The 15,479-nt window shown below is 40.7% G+C and overlaps 1 protein-coding gene across 2 annotated transcripts in view; it reads left to right on the top strand.

Moving 5' to 3' along the window:
* The window catches only part of LOC124775833 (caspase-1-like), a 130,772-nt gene extending 119,721 nt beyond the window's left edge, over window positions 1–11,051 (top strand). Inside the window, exons 5-6 of one of the 2 annotated variants that reach the window (XM_047250667.1) lie at window positions 10,209–10,338; window positions 10,444–11,051. In XM_047250667.1, the coding sequence (XP_047106623.1) occupies window positions 10,209–10,338; window positions 10,444–10,682 (369 nt within the window). In that variant the 3' untranslated portion in view covers window positions 10,683–11,051. The remainder of the gene's footprint in view (window positions 1–10,208; window positions 10,339–10,443) is intronic. The other variant, XM_047250668.1, reaches the window with a different exon arrangement.
* The last annotated feature ends 4,428 nt before the right edge of the window (window positions 11,052–15,479 follow it).

The raw sequence follows: 15,479 nt of genomic DNA, 5'->3' as shown, positions 1-15,479 counted from the left end.
TCCTCCGCCCCAGGACCGGTTGGTATCCACATCCAAATGTTGCTGCATTTATCAACCCATAGTCTGCATTACCTCCTTCGCATTTATAATCGAATTTGGACCGACAGTACTTCTCCAAGACGATGGCGGGAAGCTATCGTCGTTCCTGTTCTGAAACCTGGAAAGGACAAACATCTCCCCTCTAGCGATCGCCCCATTTCTCTCACGAGTAGTGTATGTAAGGTTTTGGAGCGAATGGTGAATTGCTGTTTAGCTTGGTGGCTGGAGTCCCGCAGTCTTTTAACATCTGCCCAATGCGGTTTCTGAAAGCATTGTTCTGCAGTTGACCATCTTGTTACTTTCTCCACTTACATCATGAACAATTTTCTCCGGAAACGCCAAACAGTAGCAATATTTTTTGATCTGGAGAGAGCATACGATACCTGTTGGAGGACAGGCATCCTCCGCACACTGTTCTCTTGGGGCTTTCGAGGTCGGCTGCCCTTTTTCTTCGCGAATTTATGGCAGAGTGCACATTTCGAGTGAGGGTGAACACTACTCTCTCCCGTACTTTCTCCCAAGAAAACGGGGTACCCAAAGGCTCCATGCTAAGTGTTGTACTGTTTGCCATTGCAATAAATCCAATTATGGATTGTCTCCTTCCTGATGTCTCGGGTTCCCTCTTTGTGGACGATTTTGCGATCTTGTACAGCTCTCAACGGACCAACCTTCTTGAACAACGTCTTCAAGGGTGTCTCGATCACCTCTACTCTTCGAGCATCGAAACCGGCTTCCGTTGTTCTCCCAGTAAGACCGTTTGTGTTAATTTTTGGCGACGTCGGGAGTTTCTTCCACCCTCCTTACATCTAGGACCTGTCAACCTTCCGTTTTCGGATGTCGCTAAATTCTTGGGTCTTACGTTTGACAGAAAACTGTGCTGGTCCTCCCATGTTTCCTATCTTTCGGCTCGCTGTCTGCGATCCCTCGGCACCCTCCGTGTCCTGAATGGTACCTCCTGGGGAGCGGACCGAGTGGTCCTTCTCCGCCTCTATCACGCCTTAGTGCGCTCGAAATTGGACTATGGAAGCATAGTTTACTCCTCTGCTCGGCTGTCTATTCTTCGTCGTCTCGAACCACTGTGGATTACGTTTAGTGTCTGGAGCTTTTTACACCAGCCCTGTGGAAAGCCTTTATGTTGAGACTGCTGAAACTCCGCTGTCCAATCAGCGAGCAGTCCTTCTGAGTCGTTATGCTAGCCATCTGTCTTCCATGCCTGCAGATCCAGCCCATGGCATTTTTTTCTATGCCTCCTTTGATGTAGGGTACGCAGGCCGCCCCTCCTCCCTACTACCACTGGGAGTTCGCTCCATTCTCCTTCCTTTCGCTTTCCTAAAACCTTCTTGACAACTTGGGGTACAGCACCGCCTTGGCTCTGTCCCCGGATCTACCTGCTCCGTGACCTTTGTCAATTTCCCAAGGATGGTACCCCTTCACTTGTTTATCATCAGGCATTTGCTGCTCTATGTGCACAAATGAAGGAAGCCACATTTATTTACACTGATGGCTCGAAAACATCGTTCGGTGTGGGGAGTGCCTATATTGTTGGCGACACCCCAAATCAATTTTGGCTTCCCGACCAGTGTTCGGTTTATACTGCGGAGCTTTACGCTGTTCTCCAGGCTGTCCACTACATCTGCCGCCATCAGCGGATACGGCATGTTATCTGCTTAGATTCTCTCAGCTCTCTCCTCAGTCTCCAAGCTCTTTACCCTGTCCACTCTCTGGTCCACCGGATTCAGGACTGTCTGCGTCTGCGCCTGCTCCACCTGGGGGGCGTCTCGGTGGCGTTTCTCTGGCTCCCGGGACACGTTGGTATCTGTGGAAATGGGGTGGCTGATATAGCGGCCAAGGCTACAGTCTATCTTCTTCGGCCAGCTATTCAATCGATTCCCTTCACCGATCTACGGAGCGGTTTATGTCATCGAGTTTTTCTTTTATGGCACGCCCATTGGTCGACACTTCCTCATAATAAATTGCGGGACGTGAAAGCTCTTCCTTGTGCTTGGACATCTTCCTCCCGAACGCGTCGTCGGGAGGAGGTAATTTTAACTAAACTCCGGATAGGGCACTGTCTTTTTAGCCATCGACATCTTTTAAGCGGCGATCCTCCCCCACTCTGTCCCCACTGCTCTCAGCTGTGGACGGTAAGACACCTTTCAATTGAGTGCCCCTATTTTACTCCTTTATGTGCCCGTCTACAGCTGTCGCCTGATATATCGTCAATTTTAGCAGATGACACGCGCTCGGCCGATCGCGTTCTCGAGTTCATTAGTGCCAGTGAAATGGCGTCAGTCATTCGAAGCTTTTTTTTTTTTTGACAACCAACCCCTTTCTGTAGTGGATTTTTAAGCCTTCATTCTGCTTTTAGTTTCTCCAATTTTTTGAGTTTTGTTCCCATTGCTGCTGGTTTCCATTTTCGGTTTTTATTGTTTCCTAAGTAACGGACCGGGCACTAATGACCATAGCAGTTTTGCGCCCTAAAACCAAAAACAAAAACAAAAAAAAAAACAAAAAAAAAAAACTAGCTTCAGTAGTCATTTTGTTGCCACTTACCCCAATGATTTTAGAAATTCTGGTGGATTTCTGTGTGTCCCTTCTGCCTTATTTGAACTTAAGCCCTGCAAAGTACTCTTAAATTCTGATTCTAATATTGGATCCCCTATCTCCTCTAAATTCACTCAAATTTCTTGGTCTATCACATCGAACATACCTACCCCCTCATAGAGGCCTTCTGTGTACTCTTTCCACCTATCTGCTCTCTTCTCTGCATTTAACAGTGGAATTTTCATTGCACTCTTAACATTACCAACCTTCCTTTTAATTTATTTGCATGTTGTTTTGATCTACCTATATGTTGAGTCGGTCCTTCAAACTATTATTTCTTTTTAGCTATCTTCACATTTTTCGTGCAGCCATTTCATACTAGTTTCCCTGCACTCCCTACTTATGTTATTTCTCATTCTGCATTCCTGAATTTTCCTGACCATTTTTATACTTCCTTCTTTCATCGATCAACTTAAGCATTTCTTCTGTTATGTATGGTTTCTTCACAGTTAAGTTCTTTGTATGTATCTTATTCTTTCCAACTTCCCTGACTGCCATTTTTAGAGATGTCCATTCCTCTTCAACTGTACTGCCAACTGAGCTATTCCTTATTGCTGTCTCTATAGCCTGAGAACTTAAAACTTAATTTGTCATTCCTTAGTAATTCCATATTCCACTTCTTTGCCTATTGATTCTATTTGACTAATGGCATAAACTTCAGCCTACTATTCATCACTACTTCATTGTGATCTGAGTCTATATCTGCTACTGGGTACACCTTACAATCCTGTATCTGATTTCAGAACCTGTTTGGCCATGATGTAATCTAACTGAAATATTCCTGTATCACCCTGCCTTTTCCACATTCGTCTCCTCCTCTTGTGATCCTTGAACAGAGTATCAGTTATTACTTGCTGAAATTTGATACAGAACTCAATTAGTCTTTCTCCCCTCTCATTCCTTGTCCCAAGCCCATATTCCCCTGTAACCTTTCCTTCTACTTCTTCCTCTACGACAACTGCATTCCAGTCCCCCATGACTACTAGATTTTCATCTCTCTTTGTGTACTGTATTACACTTTCAATATCTTCATATACTTTCTCTCTCACTTAATTTGCGATGTTGGCATGTATACTGTCAGTGCTGGTTTGTTGTTGATTCTGATAGGAACAACCCTATGACTGAACTGTTCACAGTAACGCTCTCTCATTCTCCTGTTCATAACAAATCCTTCTCCCCTTATAGCATTTTCTGTTGCTGTTGATATTACCCTGTACTCATCTGACTGGAAATCCTCGACTTCTTTCCATTTCATCTCACTGACCCCTGCTACATCTAGATTGAGTCTTTGCAGTTCTCTTTCCCGTTGTTTGTTTGTTTTTTGAAAACTTCACTACCCTGCTCAAGCTTCTATCATTCCACACCATGAGTCATGGAACATTATCATTTCTTTGTTTATTCATTCTGCTCTTTGTGGTCACCTCCCCTTTGGCAGACCCCTTCCAAATGGAAGACTATTCCGGAATCTTTAGCCAATGGACAGATGGCGCTTTATCAATTACAGGCCACATATCGTGTGAATGCACATTATGTCCCTATAATGCAGACAGAGATTCAGGAACCAGGTTTTAAATTGTAAGACATTTCCAGGGGCAGATGTGGACTCTGATCACAATCTATTGGTTATGAACTGTAGATTGGAACTGCAGAAACTGTAAAAAGATGGGAAATTGAGGAGATGGGACCTGGATAAACTGAAAGAACCCAACGTTGTAGAGATCTTCAGGGAGAGCATTAGGGAACGATACACAAGAATGGGGGAAATAAATAAATTAGAAGAAGAATGATTAGCTTTGAGAGATGAAATAGTGAGGGCAGCAGAGGATAAAGTAGGTAGAAAGACGAGGGCTAATAGAAATCCTTGGGTAACAGAAGAGCTATTGAATTTAATTGATGAAAGGAGAAAATATAAAAATGAAGCAGGCAAAAAGGAATACAAATGTCTCAAAAATGAGATCGACAGGAAGTGCGAAATGACTAAGCAGGGATGGCTAGAGGACAAATATGAGGATGTAGAGGCTCATCTCACTAGAGGTAAGATAGATACTGCCTACAGGAAAATTAGAGAGACCTTTGGAGAAAAGAGAAGCACTTGCATGAATATCAAGGGCTCAGATGGAAACCTAGTTCTAAGCAAAGAATGGAAAGCAGAAAGGCGGAAGTAGTATATTGAGGGTCTATACAAGGGTGATGTACTGGAGGACAATATTATGGAAATTGAAGAGAGTGTAGAAGAAGATGAAATAGGAGATATGGTACTACAAGAAGAGTTTGACAGAGCACTGAAAGACGTAAGTCAAAACAAGACCGCAGCAGTAAGCAACTTTCCGTTAGAATTACTGACAGACTTGGGAGAGCCAGTCCTGACAAAACTCTACCATCTGGTGAGCAAGATGTATGAGACAGGAAAAATATCCTCAGACTTCAAGAAGAATATAATAATTCCAATCCCAAAGAAAGCAGGTGCTGACAGACATGAAAATTACTGAACTATCAGTTTAATAAGCCACGGCTGCAAAATACTAGCACGCTTTCTTTACAGACGAATGGAAAAACTGGTAGAAGCCAACCTCGGGGAATATCAGTTTGGATTCCGTAGAAATGTTGGAACACGTGGGGCAATACTGACCCTACGACTTTTCTTAGAAGAAAGATTAAGGAAAGGCAAACCTACGTTTCTAGCATTTGTAGACATAGAGAAAGCCTTTGACAATGTTGACTGGAATACTCTTTCAAATTCTGAGGGTGGCAGGGGTAAAATACAGGGAGCGAAAGGCTATTTACAATTTGTACAGAAACCAGATGGCAGTTACAATAATTGAGGGCATGAAGGGGAAGCAGTGGTTGGGAAGGGACTGAGACACGGTTGTAGTCTATCGCTGATGTTATTCAATCTGTATATTGAGCAAGCAGTAAAGGAAACAAAAGAAAAATTTGGAGTAGGAATTAAAATCCATGGAGAAGAATTAAAAACTTCGAGGTTTAATGATGACATTGTAATTCTGTCAGAGACAGCAAAGGACCTGGAAGAGCTGCTGAATGGCATGGACAGTGTTCTGAAAGGAGGATATAAGATAAACATCAACAAAAGCAAAACGAGGATAATGGAATGTAGTCGAATTAAATAGGGTGATTTTGTGGGACTTAGATAGGAAATGAGACACTTAAAGTAGTAAATGAGTTTTGCTATTTGGGGAGCAAAATAACTCATGATGGTCGAAGTAGAGAGGATATAAAATGTAGACTGGCAATGGCAAGGAAATCGTTTCTGAAGAAGAGATATTTGTTAACAGTGTACAGATTGTGTCAGGAAGTCTTTTCTCAAAGTATTTGTATGGAAGTGAAACATGGATGTTAAATAGTTTAGATAAGAAGAGAATAGAAGCTTTCAAAATGTGGTGCTACAGAACAATGCTGAAGATTAGATGGGTAGATAACATAACTAATGGGAAGGTATTGAATAGAATTGGGGAGAAGAGAAGTTTGTGGCACAACTTGACTAGAAGAAGGGATCGGTTGGTAGGGCATATTCTGAGGCATCAAGGGATCACCAATTTAGTACTGGAGGGCAGCGTGGAGGGTAAAAATCGTAGAGGGAGACCAAGAGATGAATTCACTAAGCAGATTCAGAAGGATGTAGGTTGCAGTAGTTACTGGGAGATGAAGCAGCTTGCACAGGATAGAGTAGCATGGAGAGCTGCATCAAACCAGTCTCTGGACTGAATTAGTTGTTGTTGTTGTTGTTGTTGTGGTCTTCAGTCCTGAGACTGGTTTGATGTAGCTCTCCATGCTACTCTAACCTGTGCGAGCTTCATCATCTTCCAGTAGTTACTGCAACCTACATCCCTCCGAATCCAGTAAAATATTTGGGATTAAGTTCTGTTTAATGTGATTTTCTGATGGCACAGGGTCTTTATCTGATGGAACTGCGGGGAAGAACGAGAACTGCGGGGAAGAACGAGAACTGCGGGGAAGAACGAGAACTGCGGGGAAGAACGAGAACTGCGGGGAAGAACGAGAACTGCGGGGAAGAACGAGAACTGCGGGGAAGAACGAGAACTGCGGGGAAGAACGAGAACTGCGGGGAAGAACGAGAACTGCGGGGAAGAACGAGAACTGCGGGGAAGAACGAGAACTGCGGGGAAGAACGAGAACTGCGGGGAAGAACGAGAACTGCGGGGAAGAACGAGAACTGCGGGGAAGAACGAGAACTGTTCAGATGGCCCAAGCTAGCACAAAGGAAAGAATGGAAAGCTGAAAGGTGGAAGGAATAAATAGAAGGGGAAATAAACTTCAAGATAACTTTGTAGAAATAGAAGAGGAAATACATAATGGTGAGATGGGAGAGAAGATGATATAAGAATAATTTGACAGGACATTGAAAAGCCTAAGTAAAAAAAAAAGTCCCTAGAGTAGATGTCATCACCCCAAAATGACTGAAATCTTTGTGAGAGCCAGCCATGATGGAAGTGTTACACCTAATGTGAAGGATTTGAGACAGGCAGAATATCCTCAAACTTAAAGGAGAAAATGCTGCAAACCATTACATTAATCAGTCATGGCTGCAAAATATTTGCATGATCTGCTAACAGAAGGATGGGAAAAATGCTGAAACTAACCTCCTGCAAAATAAATGCAGGTTGTGAAGAAATGTAGAACCATAAGAAGCAATAATTACCCTATGACATAAATTGCAAGAAAGACTGAAGAAAGGTGAACTTAGATTTATAGCATTTGTGGATTTAAAGAAAGCTTTTGACAAAGCCAACTAGAATATGCTCTCCAAAATTACATAGGCAACAGGTATAAAATACTGGGAATAACAGATAATTTGCACAGAAATGAGATGGCCATCATAAATTGAAGGACATGGAGGGGAAGTGGCAGTTCAAAAGTGAGGCAGGACTTCAGCATATCCTCAATGTTACTATATTTATTCATGGAGCAAACACCAAAAGAAACAAAGGAAAAATTTGGAAAAGATCAGTTTGGGGAGAAGAAATAAAAACTAAGACATGTGCTGATTTAATTTCACAAGAGATGGCGTAGAACTTTAAAAAGCAGTTAAGTGAAATGGATGGTGTCTTGAAAAGAGGGTACAAGATGAACGTAAAGAGAAGTTTTTCAAAAGTAATGGAATTTAGTTAAATTGATCAGATGTTGCTGAAAGAATAAGGAAATGGGACACTAAAAGTAGATAAATTTTGCTATTTGCCTAGCAAAATAACTAACAAAAGCTGAAATAGAAAGGATGTAGGATACAGACGGATGACAGGAAGAAATGCACCTCTGAGGAAGAGGAATTCATTACATCTAATATAAATTTCTCTGAAGTGCATCAGTGTTTGGAAGTGAAATGTGGGTGATACATGAGTCAAACAAAAAGAGAATAACTACATTTAAAAAAATGTAATGCTGGGATGGGCAGCAGCCAGGGAAGTTACTTTAGTATGCAACATTATTGATAGTAACTGCTCCAATTCTATTTAATTTTATTTCCAGTAAGTTCCATAATCATCACAAAAGTGGTAAACAATGCACAGAGACAAAGAGAAATCGAACCTGAATAAAGAGAGCATGTTCCTAATTATTTGAGTACAGATAAATGATCCATACTATGGCATTATTTCAGCATCTGTTTGTGTAAGAATATTTTATAAAACATTAAAATACAGGTCTCCTACAAAATCAACATAACTCAAGAATGATACATAATACCCAGGGTGTTTCAAAAAGAACATACGTATTTTGAATGCATATATTCATCAAACTTTAAGACATATGAATACGAAACTTTACACACACATTTACAAACCTCTCAAGTTCAGATTACAGATGTTCAATGTGTCCTCCATCAGTGACACAAACAATATCACATCAATACTCAAATTCCTCCCATACTCGGGTACGCCCATCCTTCTTCACTGATGTTATGGCAGTGCGGGTCCAGTTCTTCAACTTTTTCAGGTTCTGTGGGAGTGGTGGTACATAAACATTGTCTTTAATGAAACCCCACAGGAGGAAGTCACAAGGTTTCAAATCCAGCAACTGCGGAGCCCACCTGAGACTTGCTAAATTGCCAGCTCCTTGATGACTGATCTAACGGTTCAGTAGGGTTTCATTCAGATATTAACACACTTGACGACTCGAGTGAGGGGGGTGGTGCGTCTTGTTAAAAAATGAAGTTGTCTTCAAGCAGCCTCAGAAACAACCAGTTTTGTATCATAGTGAGATACTGCTGACTGTTAACCATGTTTCTGTCAAAGAAGAATGAGCTGTAAACAGATGATCAGGATACATCGCACAAAACACACATACTTCGGACTAATCTCATACATGTTCAGTGGCTGCACATGGGTTCTGCAAGCCCCAAATTTGGATGTTCTGCTTATTTACCTGACCACTAACATAGAAAGTCTCATCACTGAACATGATGCATTGTGTGAAAGTGTTACCATTGTCAATAGCATCGAGAATCTCATTACAAAATGCCACACATTTGTGTTTGTCATCAGAACACAGAGTTTGTGACAGCTGTGACTTGCACGGCCTCATAACCAACCATCATCTCAAAACATGCCAAATTGTTATTCTAGGCAGTTGTAACTCCCGACTGGCATGACAAATTAATTTTGAAGGACTATGTTGGAAAGCATTGTGAATTTGTGCAACATTTTCTTCAAAAACACGAGGGTGGCTGGGACTCTTTCCTTTACATACGCAATCTGTATCCAGAAACTGTCGATACCATCTGTGAATGTTCCAGCCAATTGGAGGATCAGCTTGGTACCTCAACCTGAAACATCTTTGCACTGTAAACACGGAATTGCACTCCTCAACTTGAGAACACACTATGATTTCTGCTGCGGAGTATTTATTTTAACATATGATGGTTACCAAGCAAAACAGCAGACAGCCGACATCTAGCGGCTATTAATATAAACTAGGCTATGTACTCACTTCTCCAATAGCCGAGTTGAGACACAGCGATGGGTAGTTTCGGCAAAATAATACTTTGTAAGATGTATATTCTTTTTGAAACACCCTGTACATTCACATTTGGCAATGAAGCTATTGCATTCAACTATAGACTCTTACTTTCTCAAAAGGGCATTAATATTAAATTTTCCTGGGGGTTATTTGTAGGCAGGTACTTTCTCTTCATACAGTGTAGCAAAACACACACAAAATTTTTATAGGAACTCTAATACTGGAATTGAAATATTTTGTTAACACATACAAGTCTTGGATGCAGAAAATTTTGAGCCACTAGACAGTAACACCAGATTCCTGAGAGGTTGGTGTTTTAAAATGTGAATGATTATGCAATAACATTCTTCTTCCTGATTTCAAAAATGTAGTAAAAAGATTCTATGATCTGGCAATATAATACAGAAATAGGTCTTCAAAATGATACAGTTTCAAGTACATGTGGTTTCATGATACATACATACAATGTACGTACGTGTGTGTGTGTGTGTGTGTGTGTGTGTGTGTGTGTGTGTGTGTGTTTGTTTTTATTTATTTATTTATTTATCTATCCACATTCTGTGTTTTGATTTCAGGCTTGTCGAGGAGAGGAAGTGGATCCTGGTGTGAGGTTAGTTCGCTCAAGAACTCAGACTGACTCATCCCAAGAGGCGTACAAAATTCCAACACATGCGGATTTTTTAATTGCTTACAGCTCTGCTGAAGGTAAGCATATCCTAATATTTTTAAGATGTTACCTACCAGATAGTTGCTATATACTTCCATGTGATAAAATTTTCTGTTCTTATCATCATGTAAATAAAATTACAGGCTTTTATTCATGGCGAAACCCTGAAAGTGGTACGTGGTTCATCCAGTGCTTGTGTGAAGAACTTATGGCCCATGCTTCCACAATGGATCTCCTTAGGGTTCTAACACGTACTGCACGGAAAGTTGCAGTGGAATTTGAATCATTTAATGATGTTGTTTTATGGCAACATGAAAAGAAGCAAGTTCCATCTGTCACGACGATGCTTATACGAGATGTGTACTTTCGTCCTAAAAAATGATCATTTTCATAGTTAATTTATACAAAATCATCACAATGTTGCTCAAATTCACTTCAAAGCTTCATAGAAAATTGGGTGTTTGATATAATTTGAGAATTTATATTGGAACAATTGCCACCTGCCATGACATTTTAATACATGTGTTCATATAAAACTTGTGATCCTAAATGCGTGATCTCATTTCGTTTTTCTGGCTGTGAATAATACAACTTGATTGTGTAAACAAATTATACAGCAACAGAAATATTTATTCAAATGAAATGACTGAGGAAATAAGTTGCTTTTGCCTATTTAGATTTTTATTCAGAATCTTTCATGAGGTTACCCTCGTATTACCATTAGAGAATTTTGTTGTTTTTTCCTTTTTCTGTGTAAGATCAACTATTATTATAGAAACTGTTTAAGTTTTTGATTGTTAAGCTATGTCTTTAATAAAGAAATTTTGAAGAGTTTTTTAAATCTGATTTTTCAATTCTATCCCAAAATAATCCCTAATTCTACAAACATCTGCATGGAATAAATGTAAGTACTCCTTCATAAAGACCTCGGTGATAACAAGGAAGGTGTGGCTGAGCGGTTCTAGACGCTATAGTCTGGAACTGTGCGACCACTACGGTCACAGGTTTGAATCCTGCCTCGGGCATGGGTGTGTGAGATGTCCTTAGGTTAGGTTTAAGTAGTTCTAAGTTCTTGGGGACTGATGACCTCAGAAGTTAAGTCCCATAGTGCTCAGATCCATTTGAACCATTTGATAACAAGGAAAATTTATAAGCCTGTTTTCATAGGTATCCAAATTGAAAATACCTTTCCCTTGCACTGAATGTGATAGTCTAAACATGTATAAAGTCTTACTTTTACATTTAATAAGTGTGTAAATCAGTTGTGAACTAGAAGCTGAAACATCTGAATTCCCAGAACAAAAGCTATAATCTGGTAGATAACTGACTCACTCACTCACTCACTCTCTCTCACACACACACACACACACACACACACACACACACACACACATTGACAAAAAGAAGCAAAATGCAGTGACTGCCAAAGAACAGTGTTTTCAGGAAACACAAAAGACTTCCTACTTCCTTTGTATGGCAGATAATTCAAATTCCTTCCCATCATAGATTCATGTTTACATGAGGAGTATATTTCTGACAATCCCTGAACTATTTAGCTTTTCTTTTTCTAGTCACAACGTAAAAGAATTTTGATTCACCAAGTTCCGCAGCTGTTTCCACGTGTCCATACAGTTCTGCTTCTGTAGAGTTGAATATACATATATTATCATAATGCAGCAGTATGCCTTAATACTGACATAAATGAGAAAAGAATTTAAAGATTGTTTTGTGACTGTGATTACAAGAGATGTGACAGTAAACAAAATTCTGAAAGCAGTTAAAATGTCATAAGCTTAAGTTCTGTTATGTCCCATCTAAATTCTCTGAATGTACATATAAAGAAGTTCTCCTCTGCATTTTTCATATCTTTTATATTCTTGTAGAACGGAAGATATTAGTTTTCTTCCCAAGTCTGTCAGAAATCCTATTTGAACTGTAAATCAATGTCTTTCACTTTTCTTCCTTTAAGGCTCTGCCAATTCAGATAACACTTGATTCCACAGACCAGTAGGTTTGCCCTGTCTGCATATCCCTCTTTCCGGCCAGTGTCTATGCTGTAGGCACTTTACCTCTTACTAGTGTGTTTCCAAGTTTACTTCTGGTGGTAATAGCTAGTTCTACTGGGCCAAATCTGAAGTGTCTGACTGGGTGGCTTACCAATATAAGCAACTGGATGCTTCCAATACCAACTGTCAACATCTGTTATTAATTGTAAAGTTATTTCTTTGTCTTTGAACACTTCACTGTAGTCACTGAGGACCTTACCTGTTCATCCAAAATTTGGGGCCACAGAAGCGGCCTCCAACCCGTATCAACCACTTGTGATGGAACAGAGGAAGGCCATGCAAACGGCTGAAAACCAACATACAGAAAATACGGCCAACTCCCATTCGGCGCCGACCTCTGGTGGCCGAGCGGTTCTAGGTGCTTCAGTCTGGAACCGCGCGACCACAGGTTCGAATCCTGCCTCGGGCATGGATGTGTGTGATGTCCTTAGGTTAGTTAGGTTTAAGTAGTTCTTAGTTCTAGGGGACTGATGACCTGAGATGTTAAGTCCCATAGTGCTCAGAGCCATTTGGACCCATTCGGCACTCACTGCCAGGTGGTCTGAACATCATGGAGATTTATGAAAGCTAAAAGTGATTCTGCAGTGCCTCAAACCATGGATGAGACCCGCCGTCATTGTGAGGCCTGCAGGAGAAAGGGAGAGTTCAACTCTCAAATGTCAGATTTCAGGAAGGTCACAAGTGTGGCAGCAGAGCTCTTGGTTCCTTTCTGCATTCATGCTTTTGTCCCAGACAATCTCATGAAAGCAGTCTTCAAGGGTTTCCCAAAAGTGCACAGATCCTGACCTCTTAAAGATCTGGAGGAGAGGACAACAGATTTGGGGTGTGTGTGTGTGTGTGTGTGTGTGTGTGTGTGTGTGTGTGTGTGTGTGTGTGTGTGTGTGTCCAATCCACCTTTACTCCAGGTAGTAGCGAATAAGAATCAGCAGAAAAAAGGAGCCTGTTTTTGGTGAAGAGGTGGCAGATACTCAGGTCAGTGTTGTATGTCTATGGAACAAGGAAGGTTTGCCCCAGTGTATTTGCTGTCAAGGACTTGAATATGTGGAGTGCTGCTATACTTCACTGAGGCAGGTGTGAGGTGTGCAGGCAAATATGCTAGTGTAAGATGTTCCTTGTCCAAGAGACACCCTCCCAAGTGCAAGAACTGTGAAGGCCCACACAGCACAAGCTACTGTGGCTGTGAAGTGCCTTAGGCTGCGGTACTGTGCCAATAAGGAGTCCCACTCAAGGAGGAGGCTGACCTTAAATACCTAGGTCCAGGTGCACAGATGCCTGCCAGGCCATCTAATACAGCAACAAGTGTACGATCATACAAGGGCAAGCACACCAGAGGAACAGATTGACCTCCCAGGTGGAAAATCCACTACCCTGACGAAGACGCCATCACCATGACAGGCATGCACTATTAATATCATCTGCACTGACATTGTGCACTTCCAGGTGACACAATCTGCCATGGCCAATTAAGACCTTGCTGCAGTTGTTGCACCAGTGTTCACAGCATTTGAACAAGTCTCACTCTTGGCCAAGAGGCTGTGAAGAGTTTGAGGCAGTAATGTTCACTGCCCAAACAACACAGCCATCTACACAACAGGCAGTACCATAAGATTACTCCTGATGCACTCCACATTCAGAGTCCTGATGTCAGGCCATCCGAGGTCTACATTGCACCGTCGGCACCACTGCCAGTTGCAAATGACAAAACACCTGATGTGAAAACAAAGGAGACAAACAAAATAAAGTGAAGGCACACAAAAATTTACACAAATTTGTATTGCGGAATGGGGAGATGACACCATGTGGCAGTTTTCCACAGCCAGGGGCTGAAAAGAAAATTGTGAAAAACCTAACACATCAGTGTAAATTACTGATTACAGGTGTGCTCATTATGAAGTTCTAACCATTTCTGTGCAGTGATGCAGCACAAAATACAAGAGTTGATGATTTAATCATACCTCATACATTTTGCTGTTTCTGTTCCAGTGAAAAGGATTTGCTATTGTTTTACAGATCTCTCCCTTCTGGTATTGATTGTACATGTATTTTGTCAACAACCATGATTATGGAGCAAATAACACTCTCTTGATATTTTATGCAACAAATACAACGTAAATGCTTTCCATGCACTCAGAAAGATGCTATGCAAAGAAAAACGCACTTGTATGGCTAAGTAACAGCCAGTGTGCTGCTGTACTTTGTTTCACAGTAGCACGCAACAGTGACAACTTCATGAAATTCACACTCAGGCTCGAAACTAATGTTCATGAACCAATAAGATGGAAAAGCAGTGTTATTCACACAAGACATAATTTACACAAAATTGGCATCATCAAATCTTGTAGATAATGGCATTTGTTTAGGGTATATGAAGTTTTGCTACTTCATCATGCAATGGATTCACTCAGTTTTTTTTGCAACCAGAAGTAGTTACAGACTTAAGCACCTGTAGCCTATTTTGCTGGTACGTTTTTGGGCAGTTGCAAGCTGTTTTGTTCATGTATTAAAAGTGTAATCAATAGATGGCAGTAAAGAGCACAAAGTGGTGGCAACAATTCATTTTTGAGAAAAAGCAGATTTATTGCAGTTGTCGGGAATTATGTACCTCATTCTGCTCACTATTTGTCTAACTTTAAAATGAAGTTTCTGCCTTACAAAAACACAGAGGCTATGTAAATCGATGAAATACAAAATGCCATTTACACTTACCATAACACAAGAAGCAATGGGAAACAATTCAGTGAGGAAATTATACTAACATAAAGTAAACCTGCCAACTGTCAAGAGCTATCTAGGAAAATGAACACTGCAACAAACAAAATATTTGGGTTTGTAGGGATAAAAATGGGAATAAAGTTTGATGAACAGTGTGAAAAAGTGGTAATAGTGAGATTAGAAAAAAAATCAAAAGTTCTGGACATGACGAACAGTTTAAACAGCCAAGTAAAGAAATATCTAGGATAACATGGAAAACTAGGACTTTATCTTAAAAATTGCAACTTTCTGAAATTCAAGAAAATTAACAAATAATTGCAGAAGTTTCTATACTTCAGGAACAAAATGAAGGGTTGTAAAGCACAAAGTATGAAAGAGCTAGAATCGGTTTGTTACACTCG

The sequence above is a fragment of the Schistocerca piceifrons genome, chromosome 2, assembly GCF_021461385.2.
Source record: "Schistocerca piceifrons isolate TAMUIC-IGC-003096 chromosome 2, iqSchPice1.1, whole genome shotgun sequence".
NCBI lineage: Eukaryota > Metazoa > Arthropoda > Insecta > Orthoptera > Acrididae > Schistocerca > Schistocerca piceifrons.
Note: the sequence above shows the minus strand (reverse complement) of the source record. Positions and strands in the feature narration are given on the sequence as shown.